This window comes from Neolamprologus multifasciatus, chromosome 11 (genome assembly GCF_963576455.1).
Source record: "Neolamprologus multifasciatus chromosome 11, fNeoMul1.2, whole genome shotgun sequence".
Lineage (NCBI taxonomy): Eukaryota > Metazoa > Chordata > Actinopteri > Cichliformes > Cichlidae > Neolamprologus > Neolamprologus multifasciatus.
Genome location: NC_140449.1, coordinates 25,783,335 through 25,797,977, shown reverse-complemented (window position 1 = coordinate 25,797,977; position 14,643 = coordinate 25,783,335). Strand labels below are relative to the sequence as shown.

Genomic DNA, 14,643 nt, shown 5'->3' with positions numbered 1-14,643 from the left:
CTTTAATCTCATACTCTCGCTCTTCTGCCTATTTTCAGTGCACAAACTGCTTACAGTGATCAGGGTTAGTTTTAATGAGATATGCATTTAGCTTATATACAGCTTCACGGGTTACTGAAACAGCGGTACAAATTCACAACAGAAACAGAATAAAGGGTCTAAGAGCCATTAATTGCTGAACCTCCTGAATTTGTGCAACATTTCAGCACATGTAATACAAATTTAACGGTGGCCAAATGTGATGTTTTTTAGTTTCTGATTTGCATCCATCTCACTTTGAATGGCTCATTATTTTGAATGCTTGATAAATGGACACATGGCTCCTGATACTGAGGTATGCTTTAATTTCCCTATCAGACTGCTGCCTTCAATACTAGGTCTTTTGTGCAGTGTGTTGTGTGTAGAGTTTAGCTCTACTGTACCTTTTTTTGTTGCGGTATAAAAGTAAAAAAATATAATTCAGTATTTTTGTTTATTGCATAGATTGTATATAAGATACATTATTACACTCTTATTTCTTATGTCCTTCCTGCAAAAACAGGTAATGACCTCAATGACATTAACATGAAATGAGTGATTAAGATTTTTTATTCCCCAGGAAATCTACATTTTTTTTAGTTTTCTTGCGTCAATATGTCATAGTCAAAACAAAATGTGGAGAGCATGGCAGTATCAGAGATTGTTCATGACTTTAGATATATGTTTAGTTAAAGGATGTTAATGTTTACACTAATTACGGGAATTCTTCCTTGTCCTATGACATGAAAGAGTTTAATAAGGGCTTACACATTTCTAAGGTTCCTGGTACACACTTATGGCTTCTATCTTCTGTAAACAAACATGACATTTTTGTGCATTCTTGAGCTTTTGGCTGAGAAATGGAGCCATTGATCTTTAATTAAAAGCAAAGAAATGTGTTTTCTGCTTGCTTTCCATGTGTTCTTGACTTGAAGGAAATAAGAACTGAACTCTTAATTGCTCCTTTTATCTTAAAATTAAAAAAAGACACTAATCTGTGATTTAATTATAGATAGCTCTTGAATCAACATAATGCAATGACATTAGGGTTCCTGGGATAAATCCACTTATTTAAGTCATGATTAATTTATCAAGGACGATTAAGAATAATATGATTACAAGTACATGGAGACTTTAAGACACATGTGGTCACATTTTTTGGCTTCAATTTGGCAAAACCAACACACTCCAGCAGCATACCCAACCCCCACTTTCTTGAGCACCCCCCACTTTCAAGTTGCAGTGACAGGTGGCTCTTGGGGGTTTGGGTGAATACAACTCAACAGCTGCACAAAAGAATCCCAATGGGGTCCTTTTGACAGGGTGTCCCCTCTCAAGCGTGCCGATGGGCGCCTGGCCCAGCCCCCACCTTGGCAGATGCTGTAGGAGATCCACAGGTGGTAGATGAGAAGACACAGTGGAGTTCTTAGAAATGCTGTGTAATCAAGATCCATTTTTAGGGACTTGTTTTTGCCACGATTAAAAAACACAAACTGCACACAAAGTCTGCACAGTTTTATTATCTCAATGCAGTAGGCTGAAGTAGATTCCAACATAAAACCTTATGTATGTATTTTGACTGAGCTGTCTTATGGAAATTCATCTTCTACTGTTGTTTCTCCGCTGTAGTGTGTGCTTGGGAATGTCTGGTTTCGTTTAGACTCTGAAATCTCAGATGAATCTTCTTTAACGTGTCTCTAAAGATTATAGGAAGAGAAGAAGTACTACTATACTTTACTTGGGAGGCTGCAATAATCATCACGTGGACTACTTAGTTTTTCTTCTTTGGGGTGTTTTCCTTCTGCACTTAACTGGGGTTAAAAGTACACAAAAGCCACCTTTCCTGTTATTCTGATTCCTAGATAAACCTGTAAAGCCGCATGCTGGATTATAATCCCGGAAAGGCATTTGAATTCTGCAGGTTAAAAATGATATACTAGTATTTACCCAGCAGCACGTGAAAACCTGTTGTACTGATCACGCCTATGTGGGGTTTCAGTATGTAGGTACATTTTTATGTGGGGAAAAATGCTTTAACCAACTCATGAATTAGACAAGCTAGAGACTAAACTATATCATCCAGGCACACAGGTACACTTTACAAGTCAAAGGTTTATTTGAATGTGAACTGTGAACCGGCTGCGAGTCTTGTAGTTTTTGTGGGTGAGAGAACCAATCAAAAGGGGAGGTTAGGGGAAAAATATTTTTAACATGAAAACAGATACAGTGATGTCAGTGAAATCTGTGCTAATATTGCGCTAAGCACATTCGAATGTATCAGTAATTATTCGTGTCTTCTGTATCGTTAAGGATAACTTAACAAATAATACCAGAGTGGCACCCCCTTGTTGATAGTGGTACAGTCCGATCCGGAGGCCAGTGAGGGATCGTTCGCACCAGCAGAGCATCAGCTGTGGCGTGTCGTGGAGTGAGAAACTTCTCTCCCTCCTCCTTGTTGCCTCTCTTTCTTCCCATATTCCCTCGGACACCTTGTCATCTAACTTTTCAGAGACGCAGTGACCGGTGAACAGCAGCTGGCTGTACAGGCGAGGGTTTCGTTTGTTTATTTATTTTTTTATTTCTGACCTATCTGGACGCTCTCCGGAGGATTTCCTTTTCCAGTTCATGCAACTGGAGTGACTCGACCAACTCCCCCCCTCACCCCACCCCACCTCTGAATCCCTGCCTGAGGAATGAGAGGACTGCTGGAGAGGAAGAGCCGAAACTCGCATGTTTGAATGAACAAAAGAACAGAAAGCGAGGCTATCGCTCCCGGAATGGAGGGAAATATTCTGCCTGCAGTAACATGTAAGTCATAGTATAGACAGGAATTTGGGAATTCAAAATCATGCACAAGTGCTTTGTCATCCACGTCCTTTGTCAGGCTGCAACGAAATGTTTTAAGACTCAACATAGTTGTCGAGTCAGATTTAGAGGTTAGGAAACATTAATGTTTGCGGGCTCGACAGTGTGATGGAGAATAATGAATGTGGGATCAATTATTAATGTTGATCTATTATGGGAGCAGAGAGGGAGACAGACCGTTCATAAAGCGTAAAGATAACGCAGCCTAGTTTAACACCTCAGTCCCAGAGCAGAGTTGAATCTGTGTTGTGAGGTGATTTATCAATTTTCAGATCTTAATGTAGAGAAAAAGTCAAACACCGGTGCGATCAGCTGACCCTTCTTGTCTCTTAAAAAAAGAATATCTGTTGCCATTTTTTTTTTGCACAGAGCTCAGGTTATAAGGGTTATAATAACAACACAATTTGCACTAGATGAGGTAATCTCACTAGTCTCACCCCATCCCATCCCCCGCCTCACGTTATGTTTAGCTCTCTACTAATACGATGGAGTCACAGGCGGTCTTGTGTCATTTGCGGTCTCCTCTTTGCGTCTCTTCTCCTCCAGCAGAGCATGTTTTCCAAATTCAGTGAATAGTTTATGCACAGGTGCAGTCATGCTCGCTCCCTGCTGGTGCCGCGGTGCATCAACAAACTCCTAAAATCTAGAACATTTTAATGAGATCAGCTGCCGGCCAAAGTGCAGGATGAAGAGTCCGCAACACACTCTGGCCAGCTTTGCCGTAGTTACAGATTTATATGTGCAATTACAAACGGTGTGATCCCACAATCATGCAGTTCAAGGACAGTTTTCCAATTCGGTCGTAACAATTGTCTGAGCCTGAGACAAGATGGAATATCCATGCTGGAAGTCTGCCAATGTGAAATCTCTCATGTAAGACAGATAGACCAAGTCTGGTCTAATATTTGGGTTTCCACGTTAAACTACTGTATATTATTGACATGTTGCCTGTTTCTGGAAATAGAAGGGGACATACAATGTGTCTGATAACAAAAAACTTCCTTCCTTTTCCTCTGTGGGGGGAGGTCAGTGTGTTTTGACTCTGTCTCAAGCAGGAGGGGACAGAGGCTTTACTCTGATTGTAGGTGCCTTCAAAATGTTCTGAATAAAGCTTGCATTGAAGGCTAGCTCACTCTCACAAGAAGAAGACTGATTTCAGGCCACTCTTATGTTTCATGTAATGAAGTCAGCCAGACTATTATGCTCCCACGCTTATTAAAAATGATCAAAAGTTCTTCCCGCAGGTTTCTTTGATGCATTGATGATCAGAGATCCAATGCTCCTTGTGAGCAACGCAATCGTGCATTGCTACATTCGACTCAAGCATGATATTACATTAAATCCAGTATGTTGCTTTAATAAACATTTGACCTCTTTATGAGCTCAGTTATGAAAGTGAAGAAAGGGTACACTAGTTGCTAAAAATGTCTTGCTTCATCATGTCCTCCAAAAACATGTATTCTTGGCTCCTCAGCAAATAATTGACACAACAACCGAAGGCAGCGAAAGCATGGATTACAGTAAAATGGGCTGTCAGATGTCTGGGCCCTTTTATTTTCAGGCTTTCATCTTCTTGAGTTCTTCATTCCCTTGCTGTTTCACAGATGGGCTTTGTTGTCCTCTTAACTTGAACAACAAGGTTGTGACCAGTTAAGATAAAAAACAAGCTCTATGTTCTACGTCTACCTGCATTTTCTAGAACATTTACTGGCATCTCATAGGGTTTGAACTAACACACAGACTGCAGACTATAACTACAGTGACAACTGAAAGCGTAAGCGGAGTTAATAGAAGACGGCTCATAGTGTTGTCACTTCTGTAATAAGGGAGAATCCACCAGCTTTGCCTGTCAAGCGTGTAGTGAACAAGATCAGTCAGCTACACATTTGCACGGGTGATTATGTAATCAAAGGAATACATGCAATTAACTGTGCCACACTTTTTTATTTGGGGGGGTTGTTAGGTGTGTTTGCAAATTAACAGAGATCAGAGTCACATGGGCCCCTCTAAATTAACTGACTAATGTGGGTTCTTTTAACATCAGAGGGGAGTCGTTGTTTGCGATGTCATGATGAATTATGTCTTAAGGTGATGTTTTCATGGGTTTCTGAGGATATGTGAAGGAACTAATGTTTAACGTGGCCAACTGGGAGTATATTAAGATTCATATCTGTTACCATGTTAAAAAAAAAGATTGTGATAGAACATTTGTGAATATACATCAAAAAGATATGGATTTTACTTTGTATGTCGAGCAGTGGCTTATTGGCAGTATACTTAAAAAACAACTTGCCATTATCAGTTTTAGCAGGTTGACTCTGTGTGCATGTCATCAGGAATGTGGTCCCAGACTGTGCAGAAACTACCACAAAGCCGGTTTAGAGTACTTTGACTGTGTTTCTATGTCTGTCTGTGCTAATGTTGCAACTTTGCGTCATTCAGCGACAAAACATTACATGTGCATAGCTGGGATAAAAATGCAGGTGAGAAAGGAGTGAAGGATGCAGGAAGTAGAAGGGCCAAGTGGCCCATTGATTTTCCTGTTAGGGCTGGACAATGTTAAAATTTTCCAGTGAAACTATCAGTGTGAACTGGAGCTAATTAACAATCTAAATGATCTAAGTAAAGTAATTAGATGGAGAATGGCTTGTAGTCTCTAAAGATACAAAGATACAGGATGCTATTAAATATTCCGAGTGCGCAACCTGTACCAAGAGCCACCAAGACATATCTTTATATCCTACCCTCTATGGGCTCCAGTGTACCTAGTTAGCTCTGGAATTTGGAGGACACGGGATTGGAAACTTTCACACTGGTGCTTCCTTCACCAGTACTTATTATTAACCTAGCAGTAACCAGTGCTCATGACACTACATTTGCTAGTCACACGTGATGGAAGTATTCATTAGTGTATGGGCAGAACTCCCAATACTATCTTAGTAAAATAAAAAAGAAGAAGACATCACCTTATGGTGCCTTTCAGCATTTGCACTTTTCAAATTAAGTATTTACTTATTAGATTCTCAAGAAGACAGATTACTAAATTGGTGTAAGAAAACAATCAAAAATCTTTTTGAAAAATTGCCTGAAACAGAACTAGTACATGTCTTGACCATGAACAAATAAAGTAGGCCAAATAAGTATTGAACAAGTGAACACGTTTTTCTGTAAATATATTTCTGATGGGGCTAGTGCAGGGGTGGGCAATTTCAGTCCACGAGGGCCGGTGTCCCTGCAGGTTTTAGATGTGTCCTTGAACCAACACAGCAGATTTAAATGGCTAAATTAGCTCCTCAACATGTCCTGAAGTTCTCCAGAGGCCTGGTAACGAACTAATCATGTGATTCAGGTGTGTTGACCCAAGGTGAGATCTAAAACCTGCAGGGACACCGGCCCTCGTGGACTGAGATTGCCCACCCCTGAGCTAGTGACATGAAATAGTCACTTGATATCGGTAACAGTCAAAGTAATTCATACATATAAAACAAATATGTAAGTTTTATAAAGTGGAAGTTTTGAACACAGAGGTGAAAAAAGCCATGGGAAGCCAATGAACAAGTTGAAATCTCCCATATGGAAAAGAAATAGTAAAAACATATATGATTTACTCATGAAAGTGGCCACTTTCATGAGTAAATCATATATAAATCATATAAGGCTTACATGATTTACTCATGAAAGTGGCCACTTTCTCATTACTTTCATATATATTTTTTAGTAAGTATACAAAACATACAAGTTTCATTATATAATTTGTCAAGGGATCTTATATGTGTTTTCACTCTTGTATGCTTTTCATACAAGACAGATACAAACTTTATAAGATTTATATATATCTTTTCCATATGGGCTATTTCTGTTACGTGCAAATTAATATCAGGTAGTTCAGTCCTAATCAATGGTCTCAATTCCAAGGTGTCACACAAGAAACATCTCATGATGAGTAAAAGCAAACAGTTCTCTGAAGACTGTTGCAAGCTTATTGTTGCAAAATATACCGATAGCATCAGTTACAGACGTATATCTAAACTTCTGATGCGTAATATCTGGACAAGCCAATGAACTATTGAGAGAATATAGTCTGATCAGATGAGACCAAAACAATCTATCAATAGAGAAATATATTTACTGTGAAAAATGTTGGCATGTTCAGTAGTTGAATAGAATATTTCCACTGCTGTAGCAGATTTACTCATTCGATTGCCGACTCTGAATTCCCGTTTTATGCCCATGTCGCGCAGTCATTTCCATTTTTGTTGCATTTCTAACTCCATTAATGACGCATCTTCATCAGTTTTATCAGTGTGTAATGTTCTCTGTGATAGGTGTTGGTGGGAGCAATGAATGGTGATCTTGTCTCAAGATGTTCTGCAGTACATGCAGTGTCATTAAAAACCTGATTCTGATCTTCTCCAGTTTTTTATGCTGTTTTTTTTCCATCTCATTTTTGTATTACTTGGTGCCCGTACAAAAGGACCAATCAGTGAGCTGGCTCCATATTACATAATCCAATTAATTCAGCATATGTGGCTGCAATCACTGATTACATTGTCTATTTAATGGATTTTTCCAAGCATCTTAATCTGGCTTTTTAACAAGAAATGCCAAACTTCATGCATGCTTGAAAGGATTAAACTGGCAAACGGAGTGAACTGTAACACTTTACCACACACTTTGAGAAGATGGTGCTTTTCTTTTGGTATCAAGATTAATTGATTATTCTTCTAAGGCTACCGTGGGTGGCCATGTTCAGATATTTTCAAACTCTACACTGAGTGAACTTTATAATGGGACTCGTGCCATGTTTTAAGTTGGGAGAGAAAAGGGGGAAAACAGAAACATCTGAGTCACACAGAACCGACTGAAGTCATGCCAACACTGTGGCACTGAGGTCTGCTTTTAAAGCTACAGTGCAGTCTTTTGACAGTGATGCATTTGTAGTTGAGTACACAAGAGCCAAAAATCTCACTGGACTGGCAATGAGACAGTGACAAGGGCCTCAGCTCTAAGGGTGTTTGACACTGTAGAAACCAAGATGATTTGAGTATTATCAGTGTCATAGTTGCTCCATTTTTAAATATAGCAGCAAGAGCAATACATATTTTGTATGTTCTTTCTCTGTGTGAATATGCTCAAGTTCATTTTAAAGTTAAAGAACATGCTAACCTTTCATTTCAATTCAAATACTTTGTCCAGAGACAAATATTCTCCAAATACTCAAGATGTGCACAGAATAATCTGTAATAATTTACCCTTCTAACAATCAAAGTAAGATCATTATTTTAATAATAAAAGCCCTCATTGGTTTATCTAATGTTTAAAAGTTTTGGTATATACATATGTGAATGATGTTTTAGTTGGGGCATTACCATTGATCCAATACCAGGCATCCCCATATATGTTTAGAGACTAAAAACATGAGCATATAAGCTAAAAGGCCCAGAAACAAAGATATGTAGTAGTGTAACAGAGGAAGGGAGCAGAAAAAAAATTAAAAAATCTATTTCATTGCATTTCTCTCAGTTAAGTGTATAGCACCCAGATAATTTAAGTCACGCCACCCAGACTCTGTAATCTTATAAGGGAGATAAGTCTCTGGAAAACCCTCCCCATTAACAAGAATTGCATGGATTTATGCTTGTGCGTTAAATCTGTGCCATAGGTACACAATGACCACAAACCCTTCTCAAACCCTGTGCTGTAACTTGGGTGGTAATCTGTAATGTAACTACATGTTGACACAGCTTGCAATGACTTTAACTAGGCCGATCGGTCCTAGTGTTTCCTCCTGCGCACTTCCAGCTACTACTTCTTTTGTTGCTATTTTTCAAATTGACTTAAAGAGAGAAATTGCAGACCAGCAGGGGTTTACCATGCACAGGTATAGGGTCAACAGCACCAGCCGCTTATATTGGTTGCGTGGTTCTTCATAGATTCTGCACAGATGTAAGAATTAAGCTTTTGTTGTATTCTTCCAGGATATAGCAATGATCAGTAAGTGCATACAGACACCATTATTTACCAGCTGCAACAATTTGGCTTGTTGTTATTACATTGTGAAACTGTGTGTTTGTCTGTGTGTTTCTGGAGACACGTGGGCCAGCATTTTTATGTCTGTCTGTGGGTAGACTTTGTCAATGTGATGACACTAAAACCCTGAAAGATGCAGTCAGGTGAGTTTACACGTGTACAGCCAAGATCAAAATGAGTTGGAAGAGTTAGAAGTTGGGTGTGGTGTTCAATATTTTTGTGTTTTTGTTTATTTTTATTTGTAACTTCCCATATCATAATCATCATCTTCATGCTGTCTAAATATATACAGTGATGACCAGCCATCAAAGTGTAGCTAGGATTATTTTGTCGTTGTGAGTCTCTGTGTGTGTTTGCATGTGTCATCACAGCAAAATGTGGTTCTGCCGATACAAACTGTTGCAGCAACAACTACAAAGGTGGCTTTGAATACTTTGGGAAATGTTTCTGAGTCAACGGTGTTGCAACCCTGCATGATACACGGAGCTTCAGAACTATAGACGGAGCTTCAGAAATTCACAGTTGAATTATAAAAACAGACAAATAGCATCTTTAACATGAAAATATGGATTAAGGTAGGATTAGAGTTAAACCAACCCATCTTTGAACCATCTATAACAAATTAAGTTGCATGGCATGTCAAACGCCAGGGTTTGTGTGCAAATAGTAGTTCCTACATTTTGGCAAATGTCACTTAAATATCTCTGCTGATTCCTGATTCCCTACTAATTCACTCAATTTCCACAGTCCAATTACATGTGCTATTAGTCACACATAAAAATGACCTGAGGCTATAGTTTTAATACCCTTCCCTCTAAAGTGAAATGCTTGTGACACCAACACCATTTGCTTCTGGAAAATAAATTTGAAGACTAGCTTTAATAAAACCTGTATTTATCTCATCGGGTCCTTTGGTCTTTTCCATATAACACTACCCTTTGATATGTAATACAGCTGATTATCCAGACAGATACAACTTGTCCAGGACCATCTGTGATGACTTCGAGCTGCTGGAGTTAAAGCTAGTCTCAGAGCTCATTATTATTTGGGGATTGCGAGGTATGTTAAGCCAAAAATGAAGACAACTGTACTTAACCTTTCTCCCAGCCAGGTCCAACGGATTTTGTTAAGCATATTGGTGAGATTTTTAGATCTGTTGGTAGGATGCCCCATTTCCAGTTTGATTAGAGGGATTCACCTGCATGACTGTTAATAGTCAATATAGAATTTTTAAAAAAATAAAATGTGCAAAAGCTGTTTAAATTACTGGATCTAAGAATGACGAGCCACATTCAACAAACTGAATGCACCTTCATGCAATAAGAAACAAAATGCAACACAAAAAAGTGCTACTTGGAATGCATCTGCATTCCCAAACCTCCTTCTGTCTTTTAGCCTTGACTGTAAGATTCTTGAAGGAAGCTCATGCGGCAGTGCTGGAGCCTAAATTTATTATCAATGAGCTGTACCACCCTTCTCTCTGGTACACTAGAGGAAGGACGAGTAGAGGGAAGTCTTGATTTGGATTGTATTGCTTGTTCATACCACTCTACTGCTCTGAAAATATCCCAGACAAGACTGCTCCATGCTCTTTATTCGTCCAGTCACCAGACCTATCTGCTAATATTAGATCAGCCTCTCTTCAGCTAAAGGGCGTACCTCTTATAGTGTAAACACATCTTGGTCTCCCTACAGTTTCCTGATTTTCACCCTATTTCATGTAATCAGAACTTTTTTTGTATTTGTATTAAAAGAAAAGTGCTTACTTTCTAAATAAATGCAACATTTTAAAATACTGTAAGATCAACGCAGGCCTCTGGGGATGAAAGTATTGTAATGATGTTTGCCTCTTCTTAAGAAGTTACCTGTGATTATGAAACCCAAGAGTGGACCCTGTAGCCAGCAAAGAAGTTGCGGGTCTTATGTTGGGAGACAAAAATCCAGTTAATGACAACTTTTGGATGTAATTGTATGTTGGATGGTCATAAGATTACTGCTTGGGATGATTTTTACTTTAGGTAATGTTTACAAAAATAGGCATATTGCAACAAAATGACAAACTGCTCTGTGAGCTACATTTTAAAGGACACATAGTCAAGGCTATTATGAAATGTCCACAGCACTGCTGTCACCAATTATATTGTCTGTACCTATTTATTGTTCCTAGGGATGTTTCAAAAGCACCAGTACTACTTCAAACAGCTAGAACCAGTTTGGTCTTTATTATATTTCCAAATTAGTGTTAATTCTGGAGTCTTGTACAAAGAAACTGAAATTAGGTTGTGACAGAAATAGAAAATTAGAGAAAATCATATTACCGAAGCTTCCATGGAGGCATTGAGGAGTCAAATAAACTTTATGACATCCTACCTGGCTAACCACGGGCTATTGAAATCTACTGGATGTTTTTATCTAGTAAAAATGCCAACGACATGTAGTCAGTCATAAGAATCCATTATAAATTTTGACTCTGTTGCCCTTGAAGTTACAGTGAAGCATTGTTCTTCTTGTTAATAGGCTTTGGCATAATAATATTAGAGTAATTGGGGTCAAGGAAAATTAAATTCCCCAAAGATCAAGCTAAAACTGTGACAAATTGTTCCTAACCTCTTCTGACTAAACCTGGTCCTGGAGTGTGATAGGGAACAAGGAAAAACGCTGTCATTGAAACCATTTCCTAACTCCCAAAAGGGATGTAAAGCTGGTAAAGAATGCCAGTCAGGCACTCCTGACTGGCATTCTTTACTGCTTCCAGTTATTAAAGCATTTTGCACAACCTCCTTGTCCTCCGCTGTCCTTCAGAGCAGTTTAAGTGTAGAGATGCTTGACACTTTCTCCCACCTCTGGTCGGACCGTTTTTGTTAGTCCTGTGTGTATGTTGGAGCATGTTGGTGGCAGCAGCAGATGCGGGATCCCTAGGGATCCGCTGCTGGTTCAGATAAGCGGAGCCTTTCATCAGCGCGGTAGTTTTGGCACATACACTGGTGCAGGGGAGAGCAGCAACTAAATGCCGGGCATTGTTGTTGGTCCAGTCCAGGTGATGGGATGAACGCCGTTGCAGTCATTGACAGAGACATTAGTATTCAGTGACCAGTTACTATGCAGGGAAGGAATGCTGTGATCTGAACGGTCTTGAGCCTTGTTGCTTGGTGTGCACGGCCACTTTTTGTTTTTATAAGGCAGAGATTAGCAAAATCTGATGAGTCAGTGTGCAGCTTATGTCACTATATTATGTTTTCTATCATGTGATTGAAAGTCTTTGTATTTTACACTGCAGGGCAAACAAAAATATGTTTGAAGATTTTAGCTCAAATGCGGCAGACTTTTAAAACACTGTATACACCAACCAATTAATTAATTTGAGAACAACAGTTGATTCTTACACCCCCCTCATTCATTTCCTTTCTTCTGTTGTTATGGAAACACATTATCACAAATTTATAAATAGAGATTGACATATCGTTTGTCCATTACATCAAATTCACATGTTTTATCAGCCAGTAAAAATGTACCAAACTATCTTCTGCCAGCACTTTGTTGCTGAGTCACGCATTGGGCTTGTTTAAAAATCACATAATCACAAAATTCATAATTCATGTTGGAAATGAAAGAGTCCATATAGAAACTTATACTTAGCAAAGGACCTACATCTAGAAGAACAGGGACCTGTTTTTAGTGCATGTAAAATACCTACATATGCACATGCTCGACTGGTTGCAGAGGCTTTTTCCCCATTTATATTTTTACTTTTCTAGATTTCTGCCTATAGCTGTTTAAGGAATTTCCCCTAATTAATGAGCCTTTCCTCAGTTATAAATAAGTAAAGTCTAAGATGCAGTCGCATCTACTTAAACCTTTGTTCTCTCACACACAGGGCCTGGTCTGGCTTTGAGCCTGTGCTTGTTGTTTACACTAGGCTTCCTGTGTGTCTGGGCCCCTTGCCCTCTTACATCATCCTATTCGGTGCAGGAGGGACACAACGGGGTGAAGGGGTGATGGGTTAGGCAGTAAGCAATGAGGTAGTTCATTACTCCCCAGGCCCATCCTAAATGAGATGCAGATCCATTCTCCTTGTTTCCATACCCTCCCTCCCCCCTTTGTTACCGCCCTTTTCCCTTTCCAGTCTTTTGATTTTATGCTCCAAGGCTCAATACAGTTGCCTCACCTCTTGGTAGGCCCATTTACATTTTCCTGGGAATGTGCTGCATTTCCACTCTCTTTATCTATGGTTGTTTTATTTATTTGTATTTTAGTCCATTTTATAGGTGGTGTTAACACTGGCCATTTTTTCTTCTTATCTGTTTGGCACAATAGGGATGTACATAGGATTAAAGCTCTTGGCTTCATAAATTTTCCATTATATTCTTACTCTGATTTGTGTCTTGCCAAAAACTTTGGCAGAGCTCTGGGATGACAAGAAAATGTTTAAAGCTTTCCACTACTTTGATGCATTTCTCACAAAGGAGTACCTGCCAGAGTTTCATATTTATATGTTTTACAGCTCTTCCTGGCCGAAAGTATTCCTCCCTGAGCAGTCGCTGCCATAAGAATGTGCTGTTGTTTGTGCAGTTTGCTGACTCTGTCATAGTGAGTCATGTGTTTTGCTTTGCTACATAGAATTTTTTGTTATCCTGGATCATAGTTCCCCTGTGAGGTTAGAACAGGTAGAAATAAACAGCTGTGTGGTATATTATTTGAGAGTACAAACACGTCTGCCTGTCAGAATCTGTGGTTTTTATATTTGTGCTAAGAAAAAATAATTTTCAGTGAAATGCAAAGGGCTGTTCCAAGGACAAGCCTTTCTCACCTCTGCTTCATTTCTCAATAGTTATTTTTTATTGTTTGAACAAAGAAATTATCTCTAGTCTGTTGTTACTGAAATAATTAACCTGGAAGGATTTTTCTGCATTGCAGTTTATGATGTGACTGTTTAGGAGGTGGAAAAAGGGCTCTGTGGCGTGGGTATTTATACACCTGCTCTAACAAAGTAATATGCTGTGAAAATGGATTTATGCTTAATCACATTTGGTGTGGCAGTAGAACCAGTTGCCCCAGTTTTAACTTGGCCCTTTACCCACAATATCTTCAGTCGGACTGTAAAGCGCTAAATTCCTTTGTAATTGTGCTTTGGGGGTGAATGTACAATGGACGTCATTAGATGCTGTGCTGTGTGCTTTCCCAACTCAACATTTGAAGTTTCATGCTGTGGTTCCAACTGAAAAATGGGATGGAGTTTCTGCTAATTACCTGCTGATTCTCAACCTGTCATTTTGCTCCCACACTGTGCTTATGCATCCGTGCATACACGCACTTCTGCAGGGATTTCTTTACCATTTTTTGCCAATTTTTATAGATACTTTGTGCCATTGTGTCACTTTTAAATGTAAATGTGCTTCACCTTGGTGCAGTAGGCTTTGTTCAACACCTGCAGCTAGAGTGGCCACACAGGAGACCTGATGGGGGTAACAGCGATGTGGTTGAACTGTATGTTCAATCGAATCATACACGGCATGCTACAGATTCCCGAACGGCCTCTGACCCACTTTACTTTAGTCTCTTGGTTTTCTCATACCCATATAATATGCAGGGGAACAAAACAAAGCATCCACACCAGGACATCATGTCTTTTTGTTGCTCTTAAACATGATTGTCTTTGTAGCCCCAGATTTGCCAGATGAAATCAATGAGAGATTTTGGATTATCAGACAAATAAAGATAAATATTATGTGG

The 14,643-nt window shown here is 39.2% G+C and overlaps 1 protein-coding gene and 1 long non-coding RNA gene across 6 annotated transcripts in view; both read left to right on the top strand.

Moving 5' to 3' along the window:
• The first annotated feature begins 2,413 nt into the window (after positions 1 to 2,413).
• Positions 2,414 to 14,643, top strand: part of map7d1a (MAP7 domain containing 1a) — a 51,694-nt gene continuing 39,464 nt past the window's right edge. For all 5 annotated transcript variants that reach the window (XM_085178509.1, XM_085178506.1, XM_085178508.1 and 2 more), the window contains exon 1: positions 2,414 to 2,826. In XM_085178509.1, the coding sequence (XP_085034635.1) occupies positions 2,757 to 2,826 (70 nt within the window). In that variant the 5' untranslated portion in view covers positions 2,414 to 2,756. The remainder of the gene's footprint in view (positions 2,827 to 14,643) is intronic.
• On the top strand, positions 2,833 to 9,682 carry LOC146508622 (uncharacterized). The gene is made up of 2 exons (XR_014877008.1): positions 2,833 to 8,939; positions 9,093 to 9,682. It is a non-coding gene; the product is annotated as an uncharacterized LOC146508622 (long non-coding RNA).